This window comes from Fusarium odoratissimum, assembly GCF_000260195.1.
Source record: "Fusarium odoratissimum NRRL 54006 unplaced genomic scaffold supercont1.49, whole genome shotgun sequence".
Lineage (NCBI taxonomy): Eukaryota > Fungi > Ascomycota > Sordariomycetes > Hypocreales > Nectriaceae > Fusarium > Fusarium odoratissimum.
This window is the reverse complement of record NW_022158729.1, coordinates 125,200-138,334: the sequence shown is the minus strand read 5'-3', so window position 1 is coordinate 138,334 and position 13,135 is coordinate 125,200. Positions and strand designations below refer to the sequence as shown.

Sequence of the window (13,135 nt, the reverse complement as noted above, 5' to 3'; positions counted from 1 at the left end):
CTAAAAACTAATAAATTATCGCTATTATTATTATATCCTCTACTTAAAATCTAAGAATATATTACTAATTAATATAATATCTAAAAACTAATAAATTATCTTATTTTAATTTATATTATCTTTATTAATTATAATAATCTTATAATTATTATTATAATTATAAATCCTAAAGTATTTAAGTTACTTAATATTAATTTCTTTATAAAGCCTATTATTAAGACTATATATATTATATCTTTATAAACTTAATTTAAAATATTAACATAAGGCTATAATTCCCTTAAATAAACTTAATATTAAAATAATAAGTTTAGGCTAAGGCAGGCTAAGCTTAGGCCGCAGATTAGGCTATAGGATTTAGATGATTGCTGTATTGTTCCGGAGCTGCTACCTCCTCTCTGCCTGGCCGGCCAATCTCTTCTATCATAGATACCCCCCCCCCATCTGTATTCCAAGTCCCGTATCATCGGCTGTCGCACCCTGGCCACCTACACTCGGCACATCGCTGCGGGCACCATGATCAAGAAGCAAGCTCACTGCAGCCTCGTTCCCCGCGAGAACCGCCAGGTGCATCGGTGTTAGCCCCGTGCTCGTCTCAACAGCGTTAAGCTGTTCCGGTTTATTAAAATGCCTGAGTATCTCATTCATGCTCTCGCGGCCGGCACTCCAATCGACGTCAGCCCAGTGCAGCTCCGCCGCCTCGGTCGCATCCGTCCCGCGGAACTCGACGTCGATATGAGCCGCTGCGGCACGGTGCAGTGCCGTCCACTGCCGGGCTGGCTCTACGATGAAATGGAGGCCATCACGCATTGATGCGCTGCCAAGAAGGTAGCAGAGACGTGCGATTGAATTGCGCGCGTTGGAGGCGATAACATGACCGAGGATGGTTGTGGGGTTGGACAAGGTCAGGTGGCCGCAGCTCAGGGTGGTGAAGTTCAAGTCGGCACCATGCGATACAAGGCTGTGGGCGAGATGGAAGGCGTCATTCAGCACGGCGATGAGCAACGGGGATTCAGTTGTATGGAAATGGTCTGGGAGACCATTGAGGGCCGCGCCGTGGTCAAGAGGTTGTTGGACTAGCCGCGTAGCATCTTGCCCTGCATAGGCCAAGATATGGAGAGCGGTCCACGTTGAATCTTGTCCGCTGAATGGATTCTTGGAAGCTTTGGTGGCTTGTGCCCCGTGCTCGAGGAGAAGATTAACCAGTGCTGGACGATTCCATCGAACTGCCTCTAGAAGCGGCGTTCGCATGTTAACGCCGCTTGCGCGATTGATGTCGGCCCTTTTGAACGTACCAACATCCTGGGATTCAATGGCTTCTTCATCATGGTCTGTTCTAGCTTTGATAACGTCGGCTCCGTGTTTGACGAGGTATTCAACCAATTCATCTCGGGCTAGCGAAACGTCGAAATAGAGAAGCGTCTGCTTGAACCCGCCGTAAGCGCCATAAGTAATTCTGCTGGCCCTGGGCAGCAGACAGTTGAATGTTGATTCCATCGCCTGTTGATTCTTCGGGCCATGATAAAGGATCATATCAAACAGGCTGCTGCCATGGACGGCTTGCTCGAGGAGTTCCGCCACTAAGAAGTCTCGGGATCCTGCTCTCTCATGCTCAACAATGTATTGCTCCATGGCGTGCATCATCAATTCCAAACACTCTGAACGAAGCTGCGATGCGCCAACCCTCAAAGCAGTGTTTGCTTGAGGCCATCTTTCGTTACATATCCGTGGATCTGCAATGTTGGACAGCAAAGACGGTACAATTTGAGGGCGGTCACAGTGAGTTGCTAGGTCGCACATTAGCCCATCTGATACTCGAACTAACGAGTCTTCCGGTTTATAGAAGAGGTGAGGAAGGATATGGCCATAGGAAGCACTCACCCCTCGGGAGCCGATCAGGAACTGCCGCTGCCGGAAAGTCCGCTTGGTAGGCTATGATGGTTGATGTCTTCGCGGTTGTATCTGCGCCAGGTTGGATCAGTCCTGGATAGACTCTTTCCACCTCTTCATCATCGAAGGGTATCAGCCAGTGAAGTGGAGACTCTCCATTCCGTGCTCCTATTAATGCAGTTGCTCCATGCGAGGTGAGCCACAAGACTGTGCGACTTTGGCCGGCACGGCATGCGCCCTGTTTATTGAGTTGATTAACAGTAAGTGAGAGAAATCGATTTAGCAGAGCCTCGATCGCTTCTGTTTGACCACAACTTACGGCCATGTGAAGGATGCGGTCGCCTCTCTTGTTAATCGTGTAATCAGCGATGTGAGGCAGTCGAGAAAAATTCTCGAGTATAATGGGAATGTTTTCAAAAGTCTTTATCCACATTCCGTACCTAAAACCATGAGGCATTTCTTCTTCGGAAGAGTGACTCGCGCCGGTGCCTGAGAGGCCGGTGCGAATAATCTTCGTCGTTTCCTTGTATTCGTCCTTGGATACGATCGCGAGATCTTCGAGAGCAGTTCTTGAATCACGCAGGGCCATTAATTTTAACGATGCGACTACGCTCTCTGTGTTATCAAATGTGATACCAGTCGCACGCGCGATTCGATACCCGTACGCCGCCGAAAGTGGATGATCTACTCCCCAGGCGTGGAAGAGCCACTTGGATGTGCACGATGTATCCTTGTCTACACCATATCCATTGATATAGAGACTTGTGAGAAGAAAAGTCTCCGGCGGGTTCAGCATATTCTCTTTGAGGATCTTCTCGCCTCTGAACATATATTGTTGTCAGGCACCTTTAAACAGAAGGGTCCATCTTCGTCCAGTGATTACACTGGAACTGATGTTGCTACGCGATATAAGTTTCCAATGTATTTGACGGAGATCATTATAACCTACGTTCAGGTTCGATTGTAACAGCTGATCTGGATCCGCACTGGCTCGGTCAGCTTCTAACAATATGACGTTAAGTAGCGATGTGCGTACGTTCTTGAGTAAATGAACCATCACAACCAAGGAATGCCATGATTTTGTTGAGGTCACTTCTAGATGGCTCATTCGATAAGCTAACTGTCAAAGCTCTTTGTATTGCGCTGTATAAACCAAAACGTTGAACGCCGGCAATGAACTGTTGCTTCATGGGCTCCAACATCAGAACATGCATGACTGGAATGGCACATAGAGTTAATTACCTGCAGCATCTTCGACCTATGAGTTAATTTGTTGCAATTGCTGTTGGAGAGACAGCAAATGCTCGTGGAATCAGAGGGAGCTACTATAAGGAGAGGACATAATTACTTTTCAGTACCAAGTAGAAAGATCTGTGTGGGTAGCTAGTTCTCCGGTTTCTTTTATTTTCTCGGCTTCTGCATAGAATTCTTCGCCATGCTTGGATGGGTCCAAAAGGAGCTTGAAGATGTTGCGGCCATGGGCAAATGTAAACCAGATGAGGAGGGATAATGAGTATATGTCCGTATACTTTGTGTCTGATACCCAGACCGCTGTCTTCGCCTCGGGGGCCTTCCATGGCCGGGTTCCCCCCAGCGAGAGGTTTCTCTTTTCAGTATTCATAACCAGGGAGTAGCCGAAATCACTCAGTTTGGCTTTATACTTGTTCTTCTCATTGGGAAAGACCAAGACATTCTCTGCCTTGACGTCGCCATGGACAATGCCACATGAACGGAGCATATGAAGGCCTTGGCAGACGTAAAGGCAGAGCTTTCGCCGAGTCTCTTTGCCGAGATACTTCCGCAAACTCCACAATGATGACCGGCAGCTCCTGCATGGAATTGAATGGATTTCTGCCCCACGCCAATCCAAGAAAGTTCACGAGATTCGGGTGTTGCAGGACTGGCCAGTGTGCCGATAGAGACAGTTCCATGATTGCCGCGTCTATGGCGTGCCGGGACGTGTGAGTGGCTTCACCTTTGTCGGTGAACTCGATCACGGGAACCTTGTAGGCGACTACGTCCGGCAGCTTGCGTCTGTCTTCCACTTCGACTGACCAGTCACCAAAGTCTAAAAGCGACGTCTGCAGCTTGCGATTCATACGAGCCAAGACATCAAGGGTCTTCAAGATCTCCAGAAATCTCTCCATGACTCGACCACAGATGCTGACATGAAGAACAGCCTCGCTGCCTCGGCAGGTCTGAAGGCACAGCATATTTTTCTCACGTCCTGTAACGATCGTGCACAGCACTCAGAGCACTCCGACGACGGGAACAACCCTATAGTACCAGCACGACTTCCGTAGGTTCTAGACCCTTCCCAGCTGACTAGGATTGATATGCTGTCATCAACCATCGGATCGGCCCTGTACCAGGAAGCCACAGTGCTGATAGAAGAGAAGCGCGTACAGTCGAATATGAAAGGGAAAATCAAACCACATGCTGAAGCCCTTGTGCTTCTACTCTCTCAACCTCCGACACCATCCTTCCAGATATTCCCTTGCCTAGGGTACACTGAAGAACGAGGGGGCTTCCGGTTGGTCTTTCAATTCCCTTCCAGCACTGAGAAGGCTTGTTGCCTGCTCAGCGTATTATCAAGATCCAACGGGCTGTTGCCAGATGTTGGCACACGTCTTAGTTTAGCTGTGCAGGTGTGCCAGACGCTCCTCAGCCCTCACACTGCCGGCTGGCTCCATAAAGACCTCCGGTTTGAGAACATTCTACTCGTCTCTCCACTCTCTGCCCAGTCGACTGACCGCCTGGGTCGACCATATCTCTGCAGCTTCTCCTTAGCAAGACAAGGTTCGCCGACTGAAATTAGCGAACAACCGTCTACCGAACCCTAATGGGACATTTATCGGCATGCCAAAGCTCCAGGAGAGCCTTCTGAGAGCTCCGCGCGCTACATGGACGCATACTCTCTCGGCTGTATTCTGATCGAGATCGCAGAGTGGACGCCCCTTCGAAAGATTATCAAGAAGCGCATCGACACCAGCATTAGCGTCGACGTGAAATTGAATAATCTTGCATTGCTCTCACAGTCGATGCATGGTCGATATATTACTGAGGGAGTCGCAGCATTTCGACTTGGGGCTGCGTCCATGAAGATGCTTGTTCTGTGCATTCCAGCCGGAGATAAAATGCCGGATTTGGCCGACTTTAACTCTGCGCTTGAAGACATGGCCGCTTGTGACATTTAATGAGACTTCTAGGCCCAGCTATCTTAAACACATATAAATCAAGGGTCCCACTCATTCAGGAGCACGTGGGTAGCTTGAATGCAGAACATGCTGTGAAGTTCATAACTGTGATTTTGGCTATTAGAAAAAGAACATTATATCGGGGAGGAGAGAGAAGTTATTGATAATCGCTTCTTGATTGAGTGGCGCGGCAAGTGAGCCTATGCAAAGGGTTATTTAATAACCATTAGAGAACATAGCTTAGGAATTTCGCTAAATTAACAAGAGTAGTAAAATAGATACGCATCCTGTGGAATGGCTCATATTATAGTTTAATCTAAAAGTTTAATCAAGGCCTCTGGAGTAAGAAATTGCATATCTAATATGTTCCTCCCTTGCAGGTGCCACTTAGCGTTTGACGGACCGAGACATAGAGAAATTGTTAAGAATTATGGCATTCTGCAGAAAAACAGGAAAGAATAACACCTAATATGGCTCGAGCGTCTTCCCCCTTACTTTGAGGGCAGGGTGCCTTTCTGAAACTAAACCATGAAGAGTCAAATCCTCATATGGACCCTTCTGGGTGCAAGGGGTGTTCTTGCGGGAGTATACCATGGGGTTATGCATATGGAGACACGGTGTATTACTTGTCCACATTTCTTGTTCCGGTGTCAAGTCCCGGCCAGTCGAACGGTAGACTCACGGGACCGTCTTCTTTGCAAGACATAGCTGGAAACAGCTCTGTTTCCGTGACACGTAAGTGACGCCAAGTTAGCCAAGAGGTAAAAACTGACCGTGTAATAGAAACAGAGTCACAGAGCGCTTTAAGGACGGTTGTTGCTTCAGGCACGACTGAGGTCTCGACGTCTTCGGGTTTTGAGTCTTTAAGCGTGGAAAGTCAATTAACCCAAGTTCAACCCGGTTCAGAAACACCTATAACGACCGAGAAAATCACATCTACATCATCAGCCGTATTGGAATCGACATTTAGTGCCGTTTCCCTTATAACATCAACAGGCATCATTGAATCAACAGGCCGCATCGTCATATTCCTAATCAGAGAGCCTACACCCAACACTCAAAAGCGATCCTTCAACAGGCGACAAAATACAGACAAACGATTCGTGGGGAACGGAAACCCTGATACCTGCACCTATGCTGAAAGCTTCAACCTCGCCCAGGAGCAGCTCTTCATAGACGGCGTGCCGTTCTTTTATAACGGCCAAGATTATACGGAGCTTAGAGCTAGGCCGGTGCCCCAGGTAGGTGCAGTTACGAGAATATTTATAACTTCTGGCCGATTGCTCGAGATTAGGAATCCGGATGTCCCTGATGGTGCGGGCTTCTGCCTGGCACGTGATGGGACGGTGTATGTGACTTTTACAAGTGGGCCAGCTAGTTGTGTGCCTATCATTCTAGAGGTTTATGATCGTGAGTTAAGTTAGTGTTGGGAAGCATAAGTGCCGGGTTATTAACTTAAGAATTAGAGAGACAAAGTCAGAATGGTAGACTTGTTGGTCTTGATACCACTACCGGCGCTGCTGAGACTGCAACCTCAACGTCTAAAGCCATTAGTTCTAGAAGCTCTACCAATATTGAAGGTGCTACGATGATGACGATTAGAACAAAAACAACAAAAACAAAAACTACAGCAAAAGATACTTCAACTGCGGAGTCTAGTCACGAAAGTGCTACAGAGTCGAGCAGTATCTCCCAGTACCAATCTGTAGCTCCAATTTCTGAACCGACTACTTCTTCCAAGGCATCTACCGCAGAATCTTCCAGCGCCTCTACCTCATCCAGTTTCACAACTGGCATTACCACGTCGGAAACTTCTACAGAACCGAATGTTTCATCGCCAGTTCCTCGTGAATCGAGCACCGAGGGAGTGTCTCTAACCACTGCACTCACTTCGACGTCAGCAGTAAGCACATCTAGTGAGACAGAAGAGTCGACTTCGATTAAACCAGCTTCATCAGAGACAAGTGAGGCTGGTACCACTAGCTCTGAAGAGAGTACTTCGAGTGTTGAGCCTGAGACTTCTACCGTAGAGAGTACCACTGCCGCCTCTGAGAGCGAGACTACGACTGTTCAGAGTGCAACTAGTACAGAATCCACCACTTCAGAGACCTCTACTTCGGAGTCCAACACTTTACAGTCTTCTACTTTACAATCTACCAGTTCTCAGTCTACCAGTTCAGAGTCTACGACCAATAGACCAAGCACCACGATAGCACAAACAACATCCAACAGCCCAACAACCACAACCCTCGGCGCAACACCAACAAACGCCGATGAGTGCACAGCCCTCAGCAATCCCTACATAGCCAGCAACGGCGATCGCTTCGATCTGAGCTGTAGCTCTAACGTAGTGTTCTTGAGCGGCGGCGGCTCTGAACAGGCAGACCTGGTAGATTGCTTAGAGGACTGCTCCACTGACCCAGGCTGTGAGGGTGTGCAGTACACCAAGGCTAACCAAAACTGTGTTTTTCTTGTACAGAAAGTCGGGACAGTACCTAATAATGCATATGATGTTGCTTTTAGGGGTTAAATAAAGTAAAGTATTTAATTATAATGGATTTAATACGGAATTATTTTTATATCTTACTTACTTATGGGCAGTTATAACTAAGTCAGGGTCAGGGCGAAAAGGCAGGATCTGGGGCAAGGCCAAACTTAAGTCTTTATAGAATTATATATAGGTAGTTTATTAGATTTAAACAATTTTAGCTAATTTTAATATAAGCTGAATTTAATATACTTTTTTTAATAAAGCTTATTAAATAGCTAATTATATAGAGTATAATAAGTAAAGTATTTTAAATACTTATATTATATTACCTGCGCTTATATTATATATATGTTATATTATTATTTTTAACTTATTAACTAAATTAGTGTTAATATCTATAGGATAAATAGTAATCTAAGATTATATTACTCTAGGATTAAGAATTCTTAAAGTATTATATTAAAGAATTTACCCTTAATAACTTTATATTATATAAAATTAAGATTATAGTTCTTATATATCTTATATTAATTCTAAGTATTTATTATATACTACTTTAAAGTATGGCAAATAATAATATAAAATGAAAGGACCTATTGTACTTATGACTTATACCTAGAAGAAATCCTAACCATAAAGCCCTTTGGCTTTACAAACCAATAGTTAAACGTAGACCACTCAGTTCCCTTTTGTGCCAAATCTCCATCGAGCTCATAGTTGAATTCCCGGATAATCCTGGGAATCAGCTTGGAGACTTCCAACATCGAGATGTGTCTGCCCAAGCATGTTCGAGACCCAAGACCAAACTAGAGGGAAAAGAAAACCGGCTATTAGCAACTAACCTTACTGAATGACAAGAGAAGAGTCCTTACTGGTATCCAGTGACGGTTCATAATGGAAAGCTGTTCCTCATCGGTGATAAGCCATCGTTCTGGCCTGTAGATATCTGCATCAAGGCCGTAGATAGACTGATTGCGATGTTGAACCCAGGTGTTGATTCCAACAATTAACTACCGATATCTTATTAGCCCAAAGACTCTGTGACACAAGACCTCCAGATACATACGCCTTCAGGGAAGAAATGTCCACTGATAGTGGCCCCTCCTTTGGGCACAACGCGCTCCAGGGGCAGGCCTGTGGCAGGATGGAGCCTTAATGTCTCCTTGATGACCGCTTGCAAGTATGGCATCTGCTGAGTCTCTTGGAACGTCGGTTTCTCCGACAGTTTGCCCTCGATGTAGTAGAGATCGATCTCTTGCTGCAGTGCGGCGAGGCATAGAGGACTTTTCAGCAGATAATACAGGATGGCAGACAGCGTAATGCCAGTTGTGTCAGAGCCAGCAACCATATTGGCAACGCATCCCATGGTGACGTTGGTGGATGTGAATTTGTCGGGGCTCTGCTCATGCTTCTCCAGGAACTTGATAAGAAAAGGTTCTGCAGACGTAGTTTTCTTCCCCTCCATCACCGCCGTAGGGGTTTTCATGCTCTCAGCGACCCGGCTACGCGTAAAGGAAATGACATATGCTCGACCTGTACCACCCGAGCCAGCAACGTAGTTCTTCATGGAGAAAAGAAAAGGATGAAGTTTGCTGTAAATACCTACAGGTGCGGCATAGGAAAGAAATGCTTCAAGGGCTTCCATGACCCCACCAATGTCCTTTCCACTGTCGAGGAAGCCTAGGCGTTTACCATACGTAATTAGTCCGATAACATCAAATGCATAGCACTGAAGCCAATGGCCCATATCCATAGGCAGTCCCGTTTGGGAAATCTCAGACAGACGTTGGACGAAGAGGTCTGCGCATTCATTGACGTAAGGTTCGTACGAGATAAGAGACGACATGGAATAGTTATTTTGGAAAAGTTTTCGATGGTGAGCGTGCCGTTTGGTATCTCGGTCAGCGAAAAGGCTCACTTCGCCGGGAGCCACCCAAGCATCGTACCATGGTGACTTGGGAAAAGCCTTTTCCAGCCCGTATATGGCTTTCACTGCCGCTGGGTCGTTGATGCTGTAACGACGGGGCCCGTATCGGACAACCGGTCCTTAAAGAACCTTGGGTGTCAGGGCCGCCACTATTATCAAGCTCTCTCTATTTTGCTTACCATGTTCTCTGTGCAAAGCCAGATTGTCTGTTTCGAAATGACCTTTGCAGAGGCGCCAGAGGTACCACACATCGGTGAGACGGGCAAGAAACGGGCCAGGAATAGACTTGAGTGTGGAAAAGAGACAACCATGGACCAGGGAGGCTAGTTTCACAAGGCCAAAGGCCCCAATCAACCCTAAAATCATGAATTGCACAGAAATGTCTGACATGGCGAAATTGCAGTCAGTTAGATCCCCAAAGGTGTCTCGACACAAGAGGGCCTATCCTCAACTAACGGGTGCTTACATAGGCTATATAGACAAATCCCGAATGTTTCAGAAGCATATCTTGGATAACAGTTGACGCGTCAGATTTGCTGGTTTCCCCCTTCCCCGCTCGGCGTTCTCGCCTTCGGCTGTTCCCATCCCACTGCAAAGATGGAAGGGCGGGAACTAGATGATTAGCGGGGAGAACTTAAACACTTTTACTCTACGTGTGACAAATTGCTCGGAAGTTCCGGCCAGGATGTCTAATAGCAAATGATTTCTGGGGGCAATTACCGGGGTCTCGGAGTTCCCGATCAAGATCGGTTTTCATTTGAGCTAGACCGCGTTCCTCGGACTCCGCATAAGTACACAATCTGCATTAATGAACCGACATACGCAATGCCTGATACCTCCCCGCATGGCATATCTGCTTACATTAGGGACACTATTTGGCCAGAATGCGAGTAAAAGCATCTAGTTTAATTCGAGGGGGCAAATGGGCGTGTTGCGATATCACTTGAACTGGGTCGTCCAAAGGTGGCCCCGCGCTCCGCTTAGACAGATGCTGACTCTTCATTGCGCATTAGGTCCTCATAACGCATCGCACAACATGACCGTCCGAGGCAAAAAATAGCCCTAGCTAACTGACGAGCTCTGTGACTCTTGCTATTGTCATTGTAGAAATTGGGCTGAGCGCCTTTATTATGGCTGTCTCGTGATTATTGATATAATACAGTATTATTCATTATCTCCGAGTCTTAACACTATGCCCTTTATCGTCTGTCGATGTCAACATAGTACGGACTATTGATGACTTGGGAATTGTGAGCGTCATATTTAAAGCTGTTCCCTCAACCTAGCAGATACTCTATTGCATAGCAAAGAATCTTTGTTCATACTGGATATATTAGCAAAGAGGAATGAGTTAGGGTTGAATGGCGCATCTGTTCTCAGGTGTCCGCTATTGATTATATCTGGATTTTAGTGATGAGCAGATGAGGTCGTAACAAGCTGGCTTCAAAGGGGCACAAAATCTGTCGCTTGTTGGCTTAGGATGAAATGCTCATGCTTGTCTAGTACCTCGCTACTTATACAAGAGGATACTATATTAGTCATAGTATCATGTCTTCGTCGTCTGTGTTAGCAGCCTAAAGTTTAACCTTTTGGACAGCAAGTACTTACGTAGTTAGTCATAGCCTTTGAAAGGCTAATCTTTCACGCTGTATAAAACACTCTCGATTTCCTTGGTCTCTCGTCCTCTTGCTACCTAATAAGAGAAAGAGCCACCAGGGGTAATAAAGTAGCAATGTCTATTCTAACAGAAAGGAAGACTGGACGTTATTGCACACGTCTGCCATAGTCGGCAACCAACCGAGATTATTGTGCCACATCAATAATTCGTCGTGACTCTGAAAACTCCGTATGGCAAACAACAAGAACTGTGGATATACGGCCAGTGTTACCTATGAAAAAGTAAAAACACTGAATTATCATCAATGCTTAGCCGAAGCCAAGATTCACAGCAGTTTATCATCGCGCTAGTCCGCCTTAATCTTGACACACTCTAGGGTGGCCAGTTACCAAAGGAACGTCAACGTTGCTATAGTTGAATCGCTGGGGTTATAAGAAGTAATGAAATTTCCATCCTCTGGCCATGCTTCATCTGTTGATTAGTTACCCAAGGTCTTTCCAGCCACAGAAGGGCTAAGGATAGCTATAGGAAAAGAACTGCTACGTCCCTCATCTCACCCTCGCGTGTTTACAGTTCAGTTTGTCGTTGTCATGCCGAGTCAAGCTTGATAACTCTTCCTCAACATTGAGCTTACCGAGCCGCTTCTTATCATTGCTTATCCAGTGCAGGCTGTAAATACTCGAAATTAATACAGAGCTTGCACATGCAAGATTTATTCCTAATAACCCTCGCTTACCAGACGACTCGGATATGCCGAACTTCATTTACCAGCAAGTCGGAACTTCCGAGGCCCCATGCATGAATGAATAAATGATGAATTTATTCCATCTGAGAAAACGGATCTCATAGGACCAGCGACTACGCCAAATTGTTTGCACCTACTTCCCCGCTACCATACGGACCGCCTAAGAAAGCCCCACTTTGCGTCGAATCTCGGCAGTTGTTGAGCAATATTCAACACAGGCTGGGATTTGGCCCGACAAGGATCTTGGTACTCTGAATGCTTGGCAATTCACTTATTTCCTCCAGCCGGCATTCCGTGTTACATACATAACCTGCCCAAATTTAGCTACAGCATGCCAAAAGGGACAGTATCTGGCAGTAGTGTCATCTTTACCTTCAGCCCGGCTTCTTATCTTACTTGCTTGCTTATTATTACTGCTCAGTTTTTAGCCTCTTTTGAAAAGCAGCCATGCCAGGCTAATGGAGTTTGGCTGGCAGTCGTGACGCTCCGAATATTTATCCGTGGCGCCCCACGTCGCCAGACATCAGACGATGTTTTGCCAGCTGTCTCCAAACTTCCCACATTCTCCTCCTCCCTGACCTCTATTTATATCAGCCCGCCCCCTTTGATAGATCATGGTTTAAGATACTGAAGTACATGCGTGTTTTGCCTCCAACGAGGCGAGCTGCCCGCCTCGTTTCCGGATCCTTTTTACTTACAGCCTCCCCCCAGTACCCCCCCTCCCGATGAACGTCTTCGGGTCTATCCACGACGGAGCGGCGACGTGCGGATAATTACCTCTAGTTCCTTGAGACTGAATTCTGGTTCTTCTTGAATGGCCTTCTGTATCGCTCTGTGTGGGCTCATTCTCGTGTTTCGCTCTCGTATGTATTTTGCTCAGCGTTGTTGTTCCCATTCCCTAAGGGTTTCTGTCTTGACAGTGATTGCTGGACAGTCGACGTTTCGTTTCCAGATCTGATGCTAAATGGGATGGAGATACGTCTGGACATCCGGGGCTGAAAATGATGTGGCTTTGAGGGCACCAAAACCGTCCTTGGCCGCTTGCGCCTATCCTATCCTAGCTGCAAAGCAGATATAGGTCTAAATCAAATAGAAAATATATAAAATAAAACTATATTAATAAAAATAAAGACTTAAATCTATTACATATCATAGATATAGGTTATTATTATTAAAAGTTAAAATAAATATCTTTTAAAATAATATATTAATATATAATTATTAAAATAAATTATATATTATTATTAATTATAAAGACTAAGTAGTA

General features: G+C 45.9%; 5 protein-coding genes across 5 annotated transcripts; 2 read left to right on the top strand and 3 right to left on the bottom strand.

Moving 5' to 3' along the window:
• Positions 1-423: 423 nt before the first annotated feature.
• On the bottom strand, positions 424-2,947 carry FOIG_15256 (uncharacterized protein; the record flags this gene model as incomplete). Its single annotated transcript, XM_031216609.1, has 5 exons — positions 424-1,787; positions 1,882-2,711; positions 2,774-2,789; positions 2,840-2,876; positions 2,927-2,947. 5 exons carry the CDS (start codon positions 2,945-2,947, stop codon positions 424-426), a joined length of 2,268 nt encoding a protein of 755 aa, XP_031053694.1.
• A 294-nt stretch (positions 2,948-3,241) lies between these two features.
• On the bottom strand, positions 3,242-4,037 carry FOIG_15255 (uncharacterized protein; the record flags this gene model as incomplete). Its single annotated transcript, XM_031216608.1, has 2 exons — positions 3,242-3,636; positions 3,866-4,037. The coding sequence occupies 2 exons, from the start codon at positions 4,035-4,037 to the stop codon at positions 3,242-3,244; spliced, it is 567 nt and encodes a 188-aa protein (XP_031053693.1).
• Positions 4,038-4,793: 756 nt separating this feature from the next.
• FOIG_15254 (uncharacterized protein) lies at positions 4,794-5,087 on the top strand (the record flags this gene model as incomplete). Its single annotated transcript, XM_031216607.1, has 1 exon — positions 4,794-5,087. One exon carries the CDS (start codon positions 4,794-4,796, stop codon positions 5,085-5,087), a length of 294 nt encoding a protein of 97 aa, XP_031053692.1.
• Positions 5,088-5,635: 548 nt separating this feature from the next.
• On the top strand, positions 5,636-7,617 carry FOIG_15253 (uncharacterized protein; the record flags this gene model as incomplete). The annotated part of the gene is made up of 3 exons (XM_031216606.1): positions 5,636-5,822; positions 5,871-6,497; positions 6,554-7,617. 3 exons carry the CDS (start codon positions 5,636-5,638, stop codon positions 7,615-7,617), a joined length of 1,878 nt encoding a protein of 625 aa, XP_031053691.1.
• A 563-nt stretch (positions 7,618-8,180) lies between these two features.
• Positions 8,181-9,895, bottom strand: FOIG_15252 (uncharacterized protein; the record flags this gene model as incomplete). The annotated part of the gene is made up of 4 exons (XM_031216605.1): positions 8,181-8,384; positions 8,451-8,588; positions 8,645-9,624; positions 9,685-9,895. The coding sequence occupies 4 exons, from the start codon at positions 9,893-9,895 to the stop codon at positions 8,181-8,183; spliced, it is 1,533 nt and encodes a 510-aa protein (XP_031053690.1).
• Positions 9,896-13,135: the final 3,240 nt, after the last annotated feature.